The 15961-nt window shown below is 42.5% G+C and overlaps 1 protein-coding gene across 7 annotated transcripts; it reads left to right on the forward strand.

The window, feature by feature from the left end:
- Positions 1–1167: 1167 nt before the first annotated feature.
- On the forward strand, positions 1168–14392 carry YPEL5 (yippee like 5). Of its 7 annotated transcripts, none has more exons than XM_075042476.1 (8): positions 1168–1437; positions 5116–5152; positions 5256–5320; positions 5502–5653; positions 6946–7039; positions 8574–8676; positions 10415–10587; positions 12261–14392. In XM_075042476.1, the coding sequence occupies exons 7-8, from the start codon at positions 10447–10449 to the stop codon at positions 12483–12485; spliced, it is 366 nt and encodes a 121-aa protein (XP_074898577.1). In that variant the 5' UTR covers positions 1168–1437; positions 5116–5152; positions 5256–5320; positions 5502–5653; positions 6946–7039; positions 8574–8676; positions 10415–10446; the 3' UTR covers positions 12486–14392. The 7 variants fall into 7 exon arrangements, with proteins under 7 accessions (XP_074898577.1, XP_074898579.1, XP_074898582.1 ...); XM_075042478.1 differs by having other exon boundaries at positions 6946–7011; XM_075042479.1 differs by lacking the exons at positions 6946–7039; positions 8574–8676 and adding an exon at positions 2645–2724 and having other exon boundaries at positions 1348–1437.
- Positions 14393–15961: the final 1569 nt, after the last annotated feature.

Here is a 15961-nt window from a genome sequence, read left to right on the forward strand (position 1 = left end):
GATCTAAAGAGAAGTTGATGACAGGTCAATCAGAAATGTCAATGCTCAGCAATGTTCATGATCAGGTCAGACCTGACCATACTGAAGAGATCTGATTTTTTGGAGGTCTGCCTCAAAGCAAACAGCAGTTCTTAACGTATCAATGTTGATCCATCACTGACTGTCTATCCTCATGCAGGCGGTTGTGTACCCCTCTACCTAGCTGTTTCTAACAGTAAAAGAAGGAACCCATGCAAGAAGACACAAGCTGAAGGAAAGCTGGGCATATAAATACATGCTGCCTGCTGTACGTTCACAGAGATGTCCTTTTGTCTTTGGTGTGAAATGACAGAAGAGTCCTGCCGAGTCATTCCTTCCTGCAATTACTGCAGCTTCTCTGGTGATACCACATGGATAGACCCAGGAATCACCGTACATGAAAAACACACTTTCCCTAACATGGATATGATATTATTAAAACAGAAATCCTTAAAATGGCATGGTTTGCCCTATAGGGGAAAGAAAAAAACATCCCTTTTCATGTCTTTTCATAACCAACAACTCAAAAGGATTTTTTTTTCCCACAGTATTTTGGCCAAGACCAGTTTATTTGCCAAGGATGCAATCTGTGTGTGAACACGGAGCCATTAAAACTGGCAGGGGATAGCGCTTGCAACCAGTGGCCAAGAAGGGCCACAAACACTTCGCCTTTTTCTTCCCCGAGCTTTCGACTCCATCATGGGTGATATTTGAGGTGTCACGCAAAGATTTCAACCAGAGTGGCCTGAAACACTGCGAGCAATATCAGTCACAGCTTCACTGAGGTGAGGGTGCGGCCGACTGTCACCTCAGCGCCTTTCCCCACCTCAAACCCTCACAGGGCCTGTGGCGTGGTGAAGCTCCCTGCCAGGGCAGGCCAAGTCCCCGGGCACGGAAGGCCTTGGGGAAGAGAGCAGCCCCGGAGATGGGAATCCCCTTCCTCCCAGGCAGGCCTACGGCCCGGTCGGCACGCCCGCCCTGGCTCCGGCTTTCGGCTCCCTCAGCAAGAGGTGGGCGCCTCTGACGGGACCTCCTGACAGGGCTGCTGAGGGAAGGCGGCCTGGGAAGGCAGATGGGGGCGACGGAGGGCACCGGCCTCGGGGCGGCGGCCGACAGGCGCCTGGGAAAGGGGCCTTGACGGGCGGGGAAGGGCTGAGCGGTGCCCCCGACCCCGTTCCCCGCCGACCGGCACCGCCACACTGCGAGCCCGGCTTGCCCCGACCCGCCGCCTGTCGCGGCGGGCGCGGCCGTGAGGCGACCGGGGTCGGGGCGGAGCTTCGGCAGCGCTGATTGACGCGAGGCGGGGGCGGGGCCGCGAAGGGGCGGAGTCACGCCGCCGAGCCGGAGCGTCGGGGCTGTGGAGGGCGGGGGGAAGACACCGGGCACGGAGCCGCCGCCGCCGCTGCTCCCCTGCGCCAGGTAACCGGGCGGGGGGGCCGCACCGCGCCCCGCATTGCCCAGGGTAGGCCGGTGCGGGCCGCCGGCGGTTGGGGAGGGAGGTGGCGGCCGCCGCTCCGGGTCCGCGGCACCGTGTCTCTCGGGCCGCGGCGGGGCCCCGGGCGAGCCGCTCCGGCCCGGCGGCGCGGACGGGGGCAGCGCCGGCCCCGCTTGCCCCGCTGCGGCCCGGCGCCGCGACAAAGCACCGGCCTTCCCCCACCCCGTCCTCTCCTCCGTCAGCGTCTCCCAGCGCCGCCCAGCCTTCCTGCCCGGCCCTCCGCCTAGGGCCGGCACCGAGCACCCCCCTCCCCGCCGCGGCCGCAACTTCCTTCCCCGGCCCCGCACCGCCGCCGCCGGCTCCTCTCCCCGCCGGGGCGGTGGCAACTTTTCGGGCCGGTTCCTGAGGGGGGTGGGGGGGGCGGGCTGGGGGGGAGCGAGGAGCCGTGCCGGGGCCGCGTCGCTTCCCCCCCCTCACACACACACATACCCCACCGCACGGCTGAGGCGGGGGAGCGGGAGCGGTGGGCGGCGGGAGCCGGCCGGGGAGGTGGTGGTGGGGGCGGCGGCGGTGTTGGGTCCGGTCGGCCCCTCACGGCGGCGGCCCCGGGGCCTCCCGTCAGCTGTTTCCTCCTGTTTGTTGTCAAGTTGCCTGCGCTGCCGGCAGCGCCCGGCGGCGGCGCCGCCGCCGGGGGGCCGAGCCGGCGGCGGTTGGCTGCGCGCGCCCCCGTGACGGCGCTCAGCTGGGGCCCGCCCCCGCGCGCGGGGCTTTGTGTGGAGCGGGGGGCAACGGCCGCGGCGCGGGCGCGGGCGGGCGCGCGCGGCCCCACCGCGCACGCGTGGGCTGGGGATCGTCCCCGTCGTCCGTGTCCCCCCCCCCCCCCCCCCCCACTTCACCGTGACGCTGGGCCCCAGCCGGTGGCAGCGGGGACGCCGCTCCGGGGTTGGCGTCGCCTCCGCCGGGGGCGGCTCGGGGCGCGACGCAGGCCGGCCTTACCGTCAGGGGTTACGCGGGGGTTAACCGCCCTGCGGCAAAGGCCGGCGCCGGCCCCGCCGCTCGCAGAGCGTGGGTCAGTCTCCCCCCCACACACACACCGCCGCTTCTGGCCGCCCGCCCTGTCGTTCGCGCTGCCCGGTTAGGGCAGCAGCGGTGCCGCTTGACGCATCTTTCCTCTCCCTTCCCGATGAGAAGGTGCTGCTTGTTCACCGCGCCTTGAAGACTTACTCATCGCCGAAGCAGCCCTGAGTAAAGCCCGTGTCCCTGCCCCACAGGTGACTCTGAGGGGAGGCCGGTTGTCAGAAATGGAGTGGTAGTTGTTACTTGCTGTTCCAGCAATGAGCCAGCTACGCCTGTCACCTCTTAGGTTGGATTTTGCCTGTGAAAGTATGGATTCCCAGGGAACTGAAATATTTGGCAAGCGCTTTTTTTTTTTTTTTTTTTTTTTCGCTGGAAAAGGCTCTAGTCAAAGCAAAAAGGAATGCAAAGACTGTCATCTGTCTGTTCGTTTGTTACTCTGTGTACAGACCTCAGCTGTACTGTGCAAACAGATACAGATTAGATTAATCCAGCGTGCTTATTTACGAATAAAGGATGTGTTTTGGACTAATACAGTGATAGAATTTAATAAATTATTGTTCTTTATTTTCTTTAAACAATAAACACGGTGTTAGGGTTAGATTGAAGGAGTAACAAAGCAAGTACACCAGTCTCGTGAGAGAGAAACAGGGCATGGCTCAGAGTGGTAGGTGTCACAGAGTGGCTCTTGATGTCAACAACTAATGGCAGTAGATTAACCATTAGCATAACTAATGTTTGTGACTGATGGCAGAAAGTGAGAGAACTTGCTCTGTCATAAAGATTCCCAGCTGGTTCAGCTATATAGCCATATATATAACTATATAACAGCTATATATAATCCTTTTATGTATAGACTCATTCTGGATAGCTGAATTCAGGTAATGTTTGTGACAAACGAAACTGTCCATTTTTAAGTGTTACTTTCTTTTTCTAATGTTAGTCTTTAGAAATATTATTTGGAGGCTTCTGTCATCTGTTACTTTCACTTCCGTAGTTGTGGAAGTACTTAACTTACAGAATGCAGATCTAATTGTTTATATATAGCTTTTAATAATAATGAGTGAGTTTCAGCTGTAGCTGCCAAGTGCGTGAGGACAAAAGAAATTGCACCTCAAAGCCCTGTAGAGAAGACAAGAGCAGATGAGATTTGTTACTTATCATCTGACAGACTGAGAGTTGTACACATGCACACAAATATATATATATATATTTAGCATTCCCTCTGCTGGTAGTCATCACAAGCTTGAAGTCTTGTTGTCCAAGTTAGGTCACTGGTTCATGTTTGTTTACTATCATTTGACCTATGTTGAAATCTTGAGTTGCTCAGCTCTTGCTGAAATACGTAATTTGCTTAAGCAAGTTTTAACTTAAAAATATCTTGTTAAATGTGTAGAGGAAATGCCTAAACACTGTTAATGTTTGGTAGCAAGGCTCTCTTTAATTTTGGAGCCTTTACTTACGTTTAGGAGTTTCCTAGTTAATATAAAATTTTCTTGGTGAGATGCACTAAGCATATTCGCACCCTTTCTGCCAGTTGGATGTAGTTTGTATGGAAGTTTAGGTGATCATTGTCTTTTCACCATTTCTTTAAAGCTTGTTTATTTGATTTTTTTTATGACTCATGAAACGTGTCTACAGGTGAAGATTTGTATCACTTCAGCACTAAAATGAATGAAAACAGAAAATCTGAATTTAGCCTTCTGAATGCTGCAGAATGGATTAATAGGCAAAAGTTGTCTTATCTGCTTAATTAGTATAAGAATAAAGGTATTACAAAAGCAGGAAATACAGCTTTCTTAAAAACAGTTGGGGAATTATGAGAGGAAAAGATGATCCTTTTCCTCTCTTAGGGAAGGAAAAGGGGAAAAAGAAAGGGTAAAAGAAACAAGGAGACAAGAATAATTGCTGCTTTTGAACTCTAGTAGTGGCAAAGAAAATTAATCTGAGTCTGATACCATTTGTAAACTAATACTTTTATATGTTATCTAGCAAGAGTATTGTGAGGGTGTAAGTTACTGTGTGGGGGATGCTGAGATATGGGGGCTGTATTAGAAACAAGCACCCAATTGTATGGCTCTGCTTTCTGTAAACTTGAAACAAACTATGCTGTATTAGTGTTTGCATACACCAATATAACGTTATGTTGACATATTTAAATGCCAGTATCCCAATGCAAAACTTTCGCCTTACCTAGAAAAAAAAGCCAGTTTGCAATAGAAAATTATACTGCTGTAACTTCCACAAATGCAGTTTCATCCAGCACAGCAGCCTGTTCTAGGTGGGTGCCATGCACTGCATCTGGGCACAGCTTTCATTACTTTGCCAAAGTCTCTTCAGTCGTTTGACTGTATGAACTTCCTTGTACAGTTTGCTACAGTAGCTGGATGGTTCTAATGAGCATAGCATACTGTTCCAGTTCACTTTCTTACCTCACATTTGGCTATGTGTGGTGCTTTCTGGTAACAAATTCTGCATGTAGGCAGAGGCCAGAGGCTGGGCCCTGCTTACTTCAACAGTCACCGAAGTCAGTGGCAGACAGGTGAATCTCAGACCTCCTAAGAGACTGACCACATGTGTATTTTCAGATGCACGCCTACTCGTGAACAGCAGAAACCTGGGAAGGTAAGGAGCAAGTTTTATTATTTTTTTTTGCTTACCCAGTCATTCTTTAATGTGTGGTCTTGTGTAGCTAAGTATTCTTTTTCCTCTTTTGTCCATCTCTGAGATGAGAAAAGGAAGTTTAAGCCCGGTTCCTGAGATGTGAAGATGAAGTTTAAGCCCGGTTCTAGAGTAAGTACATCTTGAGAATGTTTTACTGTGCTTAGGGGAATGTACAGCCCTTTTTCAAGGGGGAGAGGGTGTTTGTTTGGCTCACCATACAAAGGAAGGTGTTTTCAGTCAGTGAAATGGTGAAAGAGAGGCTGTCATAGGGGTTTTTTATCCTTTAACTAGCAGCTGTTTTCTGTTGTAGATCTGAGATGCAGTAGATGGTGCTGAAGCAACACTGAGGCTCCTGAAATATCCACAGTCCAGTGTGTATATAGAAAGTGCCTGCTGGCTCTTCCAAATGTTGACGGTGCTGTGTCTTCAAGAGATGCACTCTGGGACAAGAAAACACTGACTGTTAGTTTTAAAAATGTTAATAAATAATTCTTTGTGTTACTTTTTTGTTCTTTATTGCTTGTGAATGTAGGCAGATTAGGTAGTACAAATACCAACCAAGTAGTGCTTCAGGTGGTTTCAGCTCTGTGTGGAGATAGTGGTCAAATTTAAGCTGTTGAATGTCAGCTCTTTGACAGCTGTTGCTTGGTGTTGCCAAAATCAACACTGAAAGACAGGTGGACGTTTGGGAGGATACTGCTCTAGAAATACATATTATAGCACACAGCCACAGTGCTTGTGTTTCCTGTCTGTCCATGCACTCACTGGGAGAAGCATGCAGGCAGGAAATTTTTCACAGTGCAACTCAGAAGTTGTATCAAGGTTTGAACTGTCAAAATAATGGACTGTCACAGCAAGCCTTACTAGCTAGGTAATACGAGCTATCACTGATTGTTCTGCTAAAGGTCCTCTCAAGAATTCAGGTTGATAGTGCTGGTCAGGGTGCCAGTTAATGACGCGGTGGCATCATCTCAGTTTGTAGAAGTACCTGTCTCTTTGAACTGTGTAGATTTGACCAGTGGTAGATACTTATATCCCTTTAGTGAAAGTAAATATGCCTGCCTTTTTTACATTGGAGCCATTAATTTAATATTACAACTTGTGTTTGGTAATTTGCATGAGGACAGGATCACTAGGACTTCATCACTGACACATATCCAACAAAGAATGCGTAGCTGACTTTAAAGATTAAATCATGGGCCAAAAAAATCTCTGTTCTTTCCTCAGCATTTGGTTTGTGAATAACCAAGATTCCTGTCCACCGCTTCTGAAAAGTCTGCTAGTAGCATGATGGAATTGGTGTGATGTGGTAGTGTCACTTTCTGGGGTTGTGAATAGGAATAGGGAAGTTGACTGGCTCTCTGAACCAATGGAAGTTATTTTCACTGTTTTTAAGTGTAGAGAGTGGATGAACGGCTAAGTGCACTTCTAGCATTTTCCTCCCCCTAGTTAGAGGATCTTATGCTTTAGAAATGCTTTTATGCTTCACAATTCTTTGGCTTCTCTTCATTTCAGAAAGCCCTCCCACTGCCTATAAAAGCTGCCTATAAGTGGCTTTTTTCAGATCATTTATGTATGTGTGAACATAAATAGACGCCCACACCTTTTACATGGAAAGAGAAAACTATAGGAAAAAAAATTACGCAGTTATCTTGGGTGACTTTGTACACACCACTTCTGTATGTGAGGGTTATGAGCCTGAGAGCAAAGGAAAATTGCTTTCCCATGTTCTGTTGTGCTTCTGTTTTTTCCAGTGTACAATAAGTATACCCTACAGGATTCAGGATCCTTACATAAGGAGAGAACAGTCTTTATCCACAGCAAGTACCTTCTGAATTGGTCTTACAAGTGAATACTATGTTTCTAGCTTGGGGAAAAAGAACAGAGAGGGGAGAGTGTGAAATGATTTCAAGCTGAAATTAACTTCTCTACCTTATATGAGAGGAAAAAGCAAAAGTTCCTTGTTAGCTTATTTAGAAAATTCATGGTCAAATGCAGCATTTAAAAGCTGCCTTCCTAGCAGTCATTTTGTAACTTTTTTCCTATTTTTTACTACTGTGAGCAGTAATACAAAGACTAATGTAAGGTGACTAGTTTTATAACACTTCAGCTGGACCCTTACAAATTCATTGAAATCCTGTAGGAATCAAAACTGAGAGCTATTGATAGTTGTAGGCTGCTATCTCTTTTGCCTGAAATCTGCCAGGGGGCAGTTAAGTGTAGAGATTATTTTAAACGTTGGACATTCTAGTAGGATTACATTATTTTAGCAGCTTCTTAAAAAAACATACTCAAAATCTAGACTGTTTTGATGCAGATTGTAGAATTTAATTTTCTAAGCTTTTAAATGTGTTTTTATTTATTTCAAGAATACATGTTTTCTTAGGAACTGTATTCTGAAGAAAATTATTCTGGTACCAGTTGGTTTATTAGATTCTGCTGTAACTTTAGTCTGAATTCTCACAGCCTTGTGCTACCATCAGATGAATCTTGCTTTGTCTTTCTCTTGGGACCCAAGTCTTATTGGAAGTTTCTTTCTCATTGAGATACTTGATGAGGTTACTTTCAGCTTTTTTGGGTGATATGAAGAATTGAAGTTTTTAAGCCTTATATTACTAGGCAGGTTTTTCAGCCTTGTGTCTTTGAACATATTTATTTGTGTATTTATTTTAATGTTTAATATTTTCAGGACTTAAAACTTCAGTCCATGCATAATGCCATATCCAGAAGTAAAACATTTGTATGTTGCTTTGACTTCAGACTTGCTTGTAAGAATTACACTTGCACTCTCTTCTGAAGTATTTAAATTTTGGTTTCAGTGACTCTGGGTTACTGCTTTTCTGGGTGCAGTAACATGAATTATGTTTCTAGATAGGTGATGTATTTGCATTTTAAGTGTTCAGATGCGTATTTTCAAAATGACATCCTTTGCAAGGTTAGTCTGTGTAAATGGATCTGTTCTTGTCACTTACTAATCTTAGTGTTCATGTTGCTCTTGGTAGAAGAGAGGGATGTTTTTGGATTTGTTTCATGGTAGCCTCTAAAAATACTGACAGGGTGAGCATTGTGTTTACCCTGAAAGAAATACCCCTTTGGATGTTGATTCCACATTTACAATAACTTATGATGGGTTAATTGTTTTTAATCCACAATACAATCAACACAAAAATAACATTATCCAAAATTAGTAAGGATGGCACATGGAGATAGGCCAAGTGCCTTATGGGCATATCTGTCACAATTGCCTTTATTGCTTGTATTTGTGGTTTCTTCTGGTTGGAGGCTTTGACTGATAGTTGTTTATTCATGCTTATTGTCTGTTGATTTTCCTTCATGCTGTCACTATTCACATTTTAATTTTTCTTTTGCCCTCGCTTGCTAGGAAAGATAAAGGCATATTGGAAAGGTATAATGCTTAGAGAAACTGAAGGAAAACGCTTCCTGTATTTTGAGTGGAGTCACAAGGAGTCATACCCAGACATTCAGCTAAGTCTCTGAAATATTTTTATCAAAATCAAGACCTGTTTTATTTATCCTTCTAAGAAGAGAAATGGGTATTATATCACCTTTAAAGGAAAAGAGTCATTCCATTGCTTTGAATTTTTATGTATCCTTCAGATGGGATACAGAAGACTAATAGTGATGTGAAAAATCTGAATGTAAGGAACTTGTGTTAAAATCACTCTGTTCAATACTAGGAACCCTTTTTATTGCCACACGTTGTAAGAAGACAATATGGTGAAATAAAGCAATTGAAAAAAAAATCAGGATGTCAGTGACTTATGATTTTTACATGTAAAAATGATATTTTAAATTTTGTGTGTGCAGGTGCATGTTTTAGTCCATTTGCTTTGTGCATGTCAGAGTAACCTTTAAGAAACTGATTCCCTAAAACTGGAAATGGGTTTAATTTAGGTATTTGCGCTTCTTAAAGTCATTTGACATAGAATATTCAGCTTGATGAGCACAAAATTTGATTAATTTCTCTATGAACGGCACACTGTCTCCTGTTCTGAGAAGTAAAACCCACACAACTTCAATATTACTGTGTATGTCAGTTTTACTTTGCATTGCTGTGCATGACAAAAGCAGAGACAACACTCTTTTTCTGATTCCACATATGAAGCATAAATGGATATGCTTTTTAACTTGTTTAACTATAGATGTTTAGTCATAAAACTTCTGCAGTTGGAATGGAAATAACATAATTTAGTTCCTTTGTCATGTTATCTCATCCTTCGTGATTTAAGTTTTCAGCTGTCTGGTATGTTCTGTGCCTACCTGCTAGTTAACTTTTTATGTTAGTTGGTATAAAGTTGGTGAGATACTTTAATTTTCCCAAGCAGTGTAGAGGTTTATTTATCAGGTACTACAGATCTGCTGCTATAAACTTTCTAAGCTCTCTTTTTCTGCTCACTGGAGTTGCTCAGGTGTTTTAGTGATGATGCTTTGGAAATAGCTTGGGTAAATGAGACAGTATTTTGTATTTAGATTAGACAGCTTTAAATGTTTGTATATAAAGCTGTCTGGTGTAAAGACTGGGTGGATTGTTTATTGTATACATATGTATATGAAACCAATAAGTAAGTGTCAAGTCAAATACAGTAGCCCAGTCTGCTATACTGGAAGACTAAAGCATCCTGGATGGTGGTGTTGTGTTGTGTGCATGTCATCAATTGTGCAAAGCTGAGGGGAAGTGACAAAATACAGATATATATTTAAAAAAGGGGGGGTGACTTGGGAAAATTAAACTATAATTGTCTTGGTGACTCAGTGTACTTCTCAGTGCTTCATTTCCCAGTGCTGACTAAGATGAGCAAGTTGTCGGGAATGGAATTTCAGTATTGTATTAAAGACGAAAAGAAAATAGGGAAGAAATGGAAGCTTTTGAGTTTAAGAACTATAGGGTCCAGTAGTGGTCTGCAAATGTCTGAACTATATTCTGAAGGTTTCAGTTCATGTTTTGCTCATTTACTGTAATTAGTTCGTATCTAGGTGTGTTATCTTATTGGTAAGATGGTCACTTTTGGAAAGAACTTGTCTTGAGAAAGGATGAACGCAGTCTATAAGTTCAGTAATTCATCTATGAAAGAAAGAACCTCTATAATCATTAGCTGAACTTTTTTGCAGAATATTCTGCCATATATATGGGGTGGTTTGAGGTTTTGGGGTTTTTTTGCTGTAATGCTTTTTTTTTTACGTGATCTTTCCTTTTGCTTTCAGGCCTTGAGTATAAACTTACGTAAGTTCTAAAAATGGGAAGAATTTTTCTGGATCATATTGGTGGCACTCGCCTGTTCTCCTGTGCAAACTGCGACACGATTCTGACCAATCGTTCTGAGCTCATCTCCACTCGTTTTACAGGGGCCACGGGAAGAGCCTTTCTTTTTAACAAGGTTAGTAAGAAGCTGAGGGGGAGCTACTATTTGCTTTTGAAAAATGAGTTTGTGGGATATGAATCTGTTGTCAAAACTAAAAAACTTCTTGGCTAAAGTGTTGTGTGATTACTATTTTAATTTTTTAATTCTTATTTTTTTTCTATTCGGCTGTCTTTGAAGTCAAATTAGACATTTACTATTGATAGCAAGCTATCTAAATTAGTTTATGTGCAATTCTGAAAGACTATAAAGAGGATTGTGTCTGTAGAGACATCATGCCAAAATGCGTGGACTTTTAACTTTGGGGACTTCTGTAATATGAACCTCAAATTCACTGTGAGAGTATCTTTTGTCTATCAAAGAGTTTCAAAGGCATTTGCACTTCTACTCAGTTTAAAAAAAAAAGTCTAGACAGTATTCTGTTTAATTTCTAAAACACATCTAAGCTAAGAGTAGTTTGGCAGCTTTAGGTGACTTTAATCTTTCACAGGCAATAATCTGGTTTAGTTCAATATTTTTTTAATTTATCAAATTTGATTTAATTCAACAAATTGAAGTATGGAAGTAAACTCTGAGTTAATTGTAGCATTATTTATTAACCCTTCCATATAGACTTGTCCATTAGACTCATTGAAAAAACAGTGATCATACTTTGCTTTCTCACAGTGTTCCTAGTCACGTAATCATTGGTGTATTTTGGTTTGGTTTTTTTCTTGAAAGCCATTTGGCCATTGTCAGAGTTGGTAGAGGCATCAGTGATGTCTTCACTTAACTATGCTTGGCCTTGAGATTTCTGGTGTGCTGAATCCTGTCGGTAATATTTATATGTAAGTGTTAGGCTGCGTAGCTACAAAAGAGCTGTGCATCTGATTTCTTTCTCATCCAATAAGCAATGGATCCTGGGGTTCAAATTTTTCTTGTGTTACATAGTGAGATTTATTCACAGAAGTTTGATTTTTACATTTCTGCAGTCAGAAGCCTTACAGCTGAAGCAGAGAGAGCAAGCACAGTCAGGTGGAAAGTTGAGAAAGCAGTGCAGCACCATCTTTTAGAACCCCACCACATAATGGCAGTTTGGATATAGTTCTGACATCAACTTTTCAATGAATTATACCTGGTTCTATGGTGTTGCTGCCTAAACAAGTTAAAAGTATATTTCAAACTGCTAAGAGAGCACATAAAAAAAGCGAATGTTTAATGCCTGCATTGTCAGCCACTAAGTCTTTCTTTTTCTTAGATGATTATTTCAAAAGCACCCCAAGATTTTTAAAGAAGTACCTCTTTTAATATTTTGGTTCTGATTTCTGGGAGTAAGTGAGCACATCAGTTGCTAGAAGTAGGTTACATACATTACAAGGGTATTAATATCAATTAGTTTACAAGCTATTCACCAGGAATTTCTCACCCAAAGTTGAACACAGTACTCTGCACTCTCATACATCTTGTGATAGTATTTCATGTCTCTCAGTTGAACAGTGAGGAATGTACATCCCCGTGAAGCACATCTTTGAAGTGTAACCTTCTCAAGCAGGAGATTTTTAATAGCTGTTGACTTACTACACTGCAGTTTTCAGTTCACATGCAGTGCCACAGGCTCTTTTAAAATGTTGATAGTCATGCACCTTATTACCAAGCTTTGCTCTAGGTGGACTAGTCCTTTCTATTCCTTATCCCCTGTATATTTGTCTCAGGTGGTAAATCTGCAATACAGTGAAGTTCAGGATCGGGTCATGCTCACTGGCCGCCACATGGTTCGAGACGTGAGCTGCAAGAACTGCAACAGCAAACTGGGTTGGATCTATGAATTTGCCACCGAAGACAGCCAGCGCTACAAGGAAGGTCGTGTTATCCTGGAAAGAGCATTGGTCCGAGAGAGCGAAGGATTTGAGGAGCATGTTCCATCCGACAATTCCTGAAGAGGCTTGGGTCTCTTCTCAGGTTCTCTTCAATTGAAACTCAAAAATAATAAAATCAACAAAAAAATCTGCTTACATACACTGTCACCTTAGCATCAGAGTCGGATTCATGGACTACAGACTGGGAAAGATTGTGAGAGTATTTCAGATGGAACCTTCCTTTCTTTATTCCTTTTATATTTGACTTTCCCTCCAGCAGCTGTTTGTAGAAAGAATGTTGTGCAGATGCCGTAACTTTTTCTCTCTTGCATTTACATCTGTTAGATTTGAGATTGTATCTACAGATACAATGGGCTAAAATGAAAATATTTGGGGGATTTGTCTTTTGTTAGAGAGAAATTCAATGAGTTTTTTTTAGTTTGCACAAACTGATGTCAGCATAAAGTTATTTTAAAACTACAGATGTTTTTTAAAAAGCATATTCCAATTTTTGGCTTAAGTTTTTAGTTAGTTTTTTTTTTTTACCCAGTCTTTTCACCTGATTTGCTAGCTAAAGTAAAGAGATCCGAATTTGTGCCGAGTGCTAAAGGTTCAGTGTTGGTACAGCTTGGGCTGGCCCTTGTGCCATATTCTTGTTGAGGTTGATTGGTAGCACAGAGCCCATTATTTCTTGTCATTCTTGACCCAAAGATGTCACCATTCCTTGTTTATTTGTGAAGTCCCATTCACCATGTAAACTGGTGTTGATTGGAAACTATTCTTGAAATAGGGCAAAACTGCTTGGCTTTTTTTAACTTTAACTGATGTAACTTATAAGCATAGTAATAATATAAAATAATAGTTGTCTGTTTAGTCTTGCGTTGCTTACAAATCAAGCTGTGTTTGTAATGATAGGGATCCACTGAGAAACTACTGTTTCAGTAGTAATTTTTTTTCGTTTCTCTAATCTCATTAAGTAGACAGGGAAATGCAAATCTTAATTCTTCTTCAAGTAGCTTTCTTTAAAGCCAGAACTTCCTATGTTAAACACAGCTGCTGTGTAAAAGGAGAAGATTGCCAGGATATTTGTTCATGCCTAGAGTTATGCAATCTGCATCTCTTGAAAAGATAAACAGCTTGTTTTCAAATGCTGCTTCTGGTGTTGAAACCTTTCTTTCAACTTTGTTGAACCTTTTCATTGTGATGTTACATTTTTATCTTTCTGGGCAGCAGTACATGTCAGCCTAGTAGTAACTAGTGACTTGGATTCCTGCTTTATTCTTGTAGAGGTCAGCTCTGTTCAAAACAGTGATCTTGCTTGCCTTTTTTAGCAAAAATGCTCTTCATTAACTTAACTCAAGGGTGCCCAAACACTTTCATTGTGTCTTAAGCCATAAGTTAAGATCTCAAGGGCTGAAATTTATTTGAATGTTAGATATGTATGGTTCTTTATCAAAGATACAAGTTTGGTTTTTTTTCTTATTGGATAAGTTGTTGTCAATGTGAAATAAGTTACCCATAGATGTACGAGAGTGGAAAAAAATCCCACCCAACCAAACAGATTTGGGCTCTGACCTTTCAGAAGACGTTTTCTTCATTAGCCACAGCTCCATATCTGAAACTAAAATGTGGAGGGTGACTATGCAGAGTATTTTTCTTAATTTTTTCAGTTGCCAAGTGGCAATTTGGACACCCCTGACTTGAATCTACTGCCTATTTCATGTAAAAGTAGCTTTATTATAGAATTGTCACATAGAAAGAAAACAGAGTAGATCACATACCAGAGCTGTGCTTGAATCAAGCTGCTTAAACAATAGTGTACTTGTGCCTCAAATGAATCGGTTTTTGCACTGAGTACAGTAGTACCCCATTATCTTGTACTTCTGTCCTTCACAGACCCTAAAAGCCCCATTAGCATGGTTCTCTGCAGTACTTTTCTTGTACTTCTGACATTACAGTACAATAAAGTATGTTTTGTCCTGAATTGATATTTGGCGTTCTTTTTGAGTAATTTTCATGGAGTCTGTCAACTGAATGACGTAACCTGTCTTCCATTCCCTACGCTGAGTAAATCATCGAGTTTCTACAGCAGAGTGACAAGCTGTTGATGAGCATCTCACTCTGAATAGGTGACAAAGGAGTGTACTGTTGATTTTGGAAGGTGCTAAGTAAAACTTCATGCATACCATTTGGACACTTGAAAGCTTTCAATTTACTCCTGTTAAAGAGAAAATAAAACTAGGAAATTGCTCACTTAATGGAATTCAGGGTGTCAAACGTCTTTCCCTATCTTTGAAAAGACAGCGAGCTAAGCAAAACTCCAGCTTCTGCAAGAAATGTAAAGTTTTAGCTTCTGAAATGGCTTGGGAATTGAGGAATTGGGAATTTGTGTATCTGGAATTCTGTGACCTTTTTTCTTTGTGTGCAAATGTTAGGGAGAAGCTGCCTGCTAGCAGCTGGTCAACTTCATAAGCTGTAGCTGAGGAACTGAGGTGAGATGATCATTATATTGGTGTAATGGAACCTGAGGGGCTTATTCTAACTTAGATTAAGACCTCTTCGTTTTGGTAGAATATTAGACTGTGAGATATTAAAGATGACTTTCCCCAAAGTCTATGATTTGTAAAACACTATTGAGGTAAATTCATTAAAAGCCTATGAGACTTAAGCAAGTCCACTGCAGCTTTAAAACAGTAGACTTTGGATTGTTCTTTCAGCCTACATGCTGTTCCCTTCCATATCACCTTGGTGACTCTGTGGGAGAGTTTAGCCTCATAAATTTTGACAGCTCCTCTTTGAGACGCTTTGTGTGTGAATACAGATAACTTTATCTATAGGGAACAAGCCGATTGGTTACAGTAAGGCTAGCAACAGAGAAGACATTGCTGTTTGGCATTAAATGTTATTTTGTAGTAGTGCAGTAGCCTTGGGTTCCCAAACAAGGCATGGCTGGCACAGCAAAATGTGCCACTACAGTGAATTTGTGCCTGCCGTGTGACTGTGTGCCTATGCCTTCCTTAGGCAAAGAAGGTAGCAAGGAAATTGCAGTGCACAACAGACTCCACTGTGTGTTTATGGAGACCTCACAATTTGTGCTCTCAGGCTGAAGCCGAGGCTGCAGCTTGTGCTAGCAGCGGTGCTATGACTTTTGCCTAATGTTAGCTATAACAGGGTTTACATTACGTGTGCTATGATCTCATTCTGTAGTTGCAGTGTAGGTGTACCCAAAGTGGAAGTACTTCATTAAAGCTGTTGACTACAATTTCAGAAAAACACAGCTTTGGGAAGATGAAAAGATTGGATGGTGTGTTTGTGAATTGAAAAAGCATTTTAATTATGCTTTCTGTGGATGTTAAAAAGAACTTTTGAAATGGCATATGTAACTTGTGGCTCTGTTAGAAAAGGTAGCATTACAGTGGGCTCTGGGGCTGGCTATGACACAGGCTTATTCTTACAGGGCAAGCTTGTCTCTACAGGTTTCTGCCAGAGCTGTATGAAATAAAGTCAGCAGATTATCAATGGATTAACGAGTAAGAAACCAGTGAAGCTGCAGTTCA

The sequence above is a fragment of the Buteo buteo genome, chromosome 12, assembly GCF_964188355.1.
Source record: "Buteo buteo chromosome 12, bButBut1.hap1.1, whole genome shotgun sequence".
Lineage (NCBI taxonomy): Eukaryota > Metazoa > Chordata > Aves > Accipitriformes > Accipitridae > Buteo > Buteo buteo.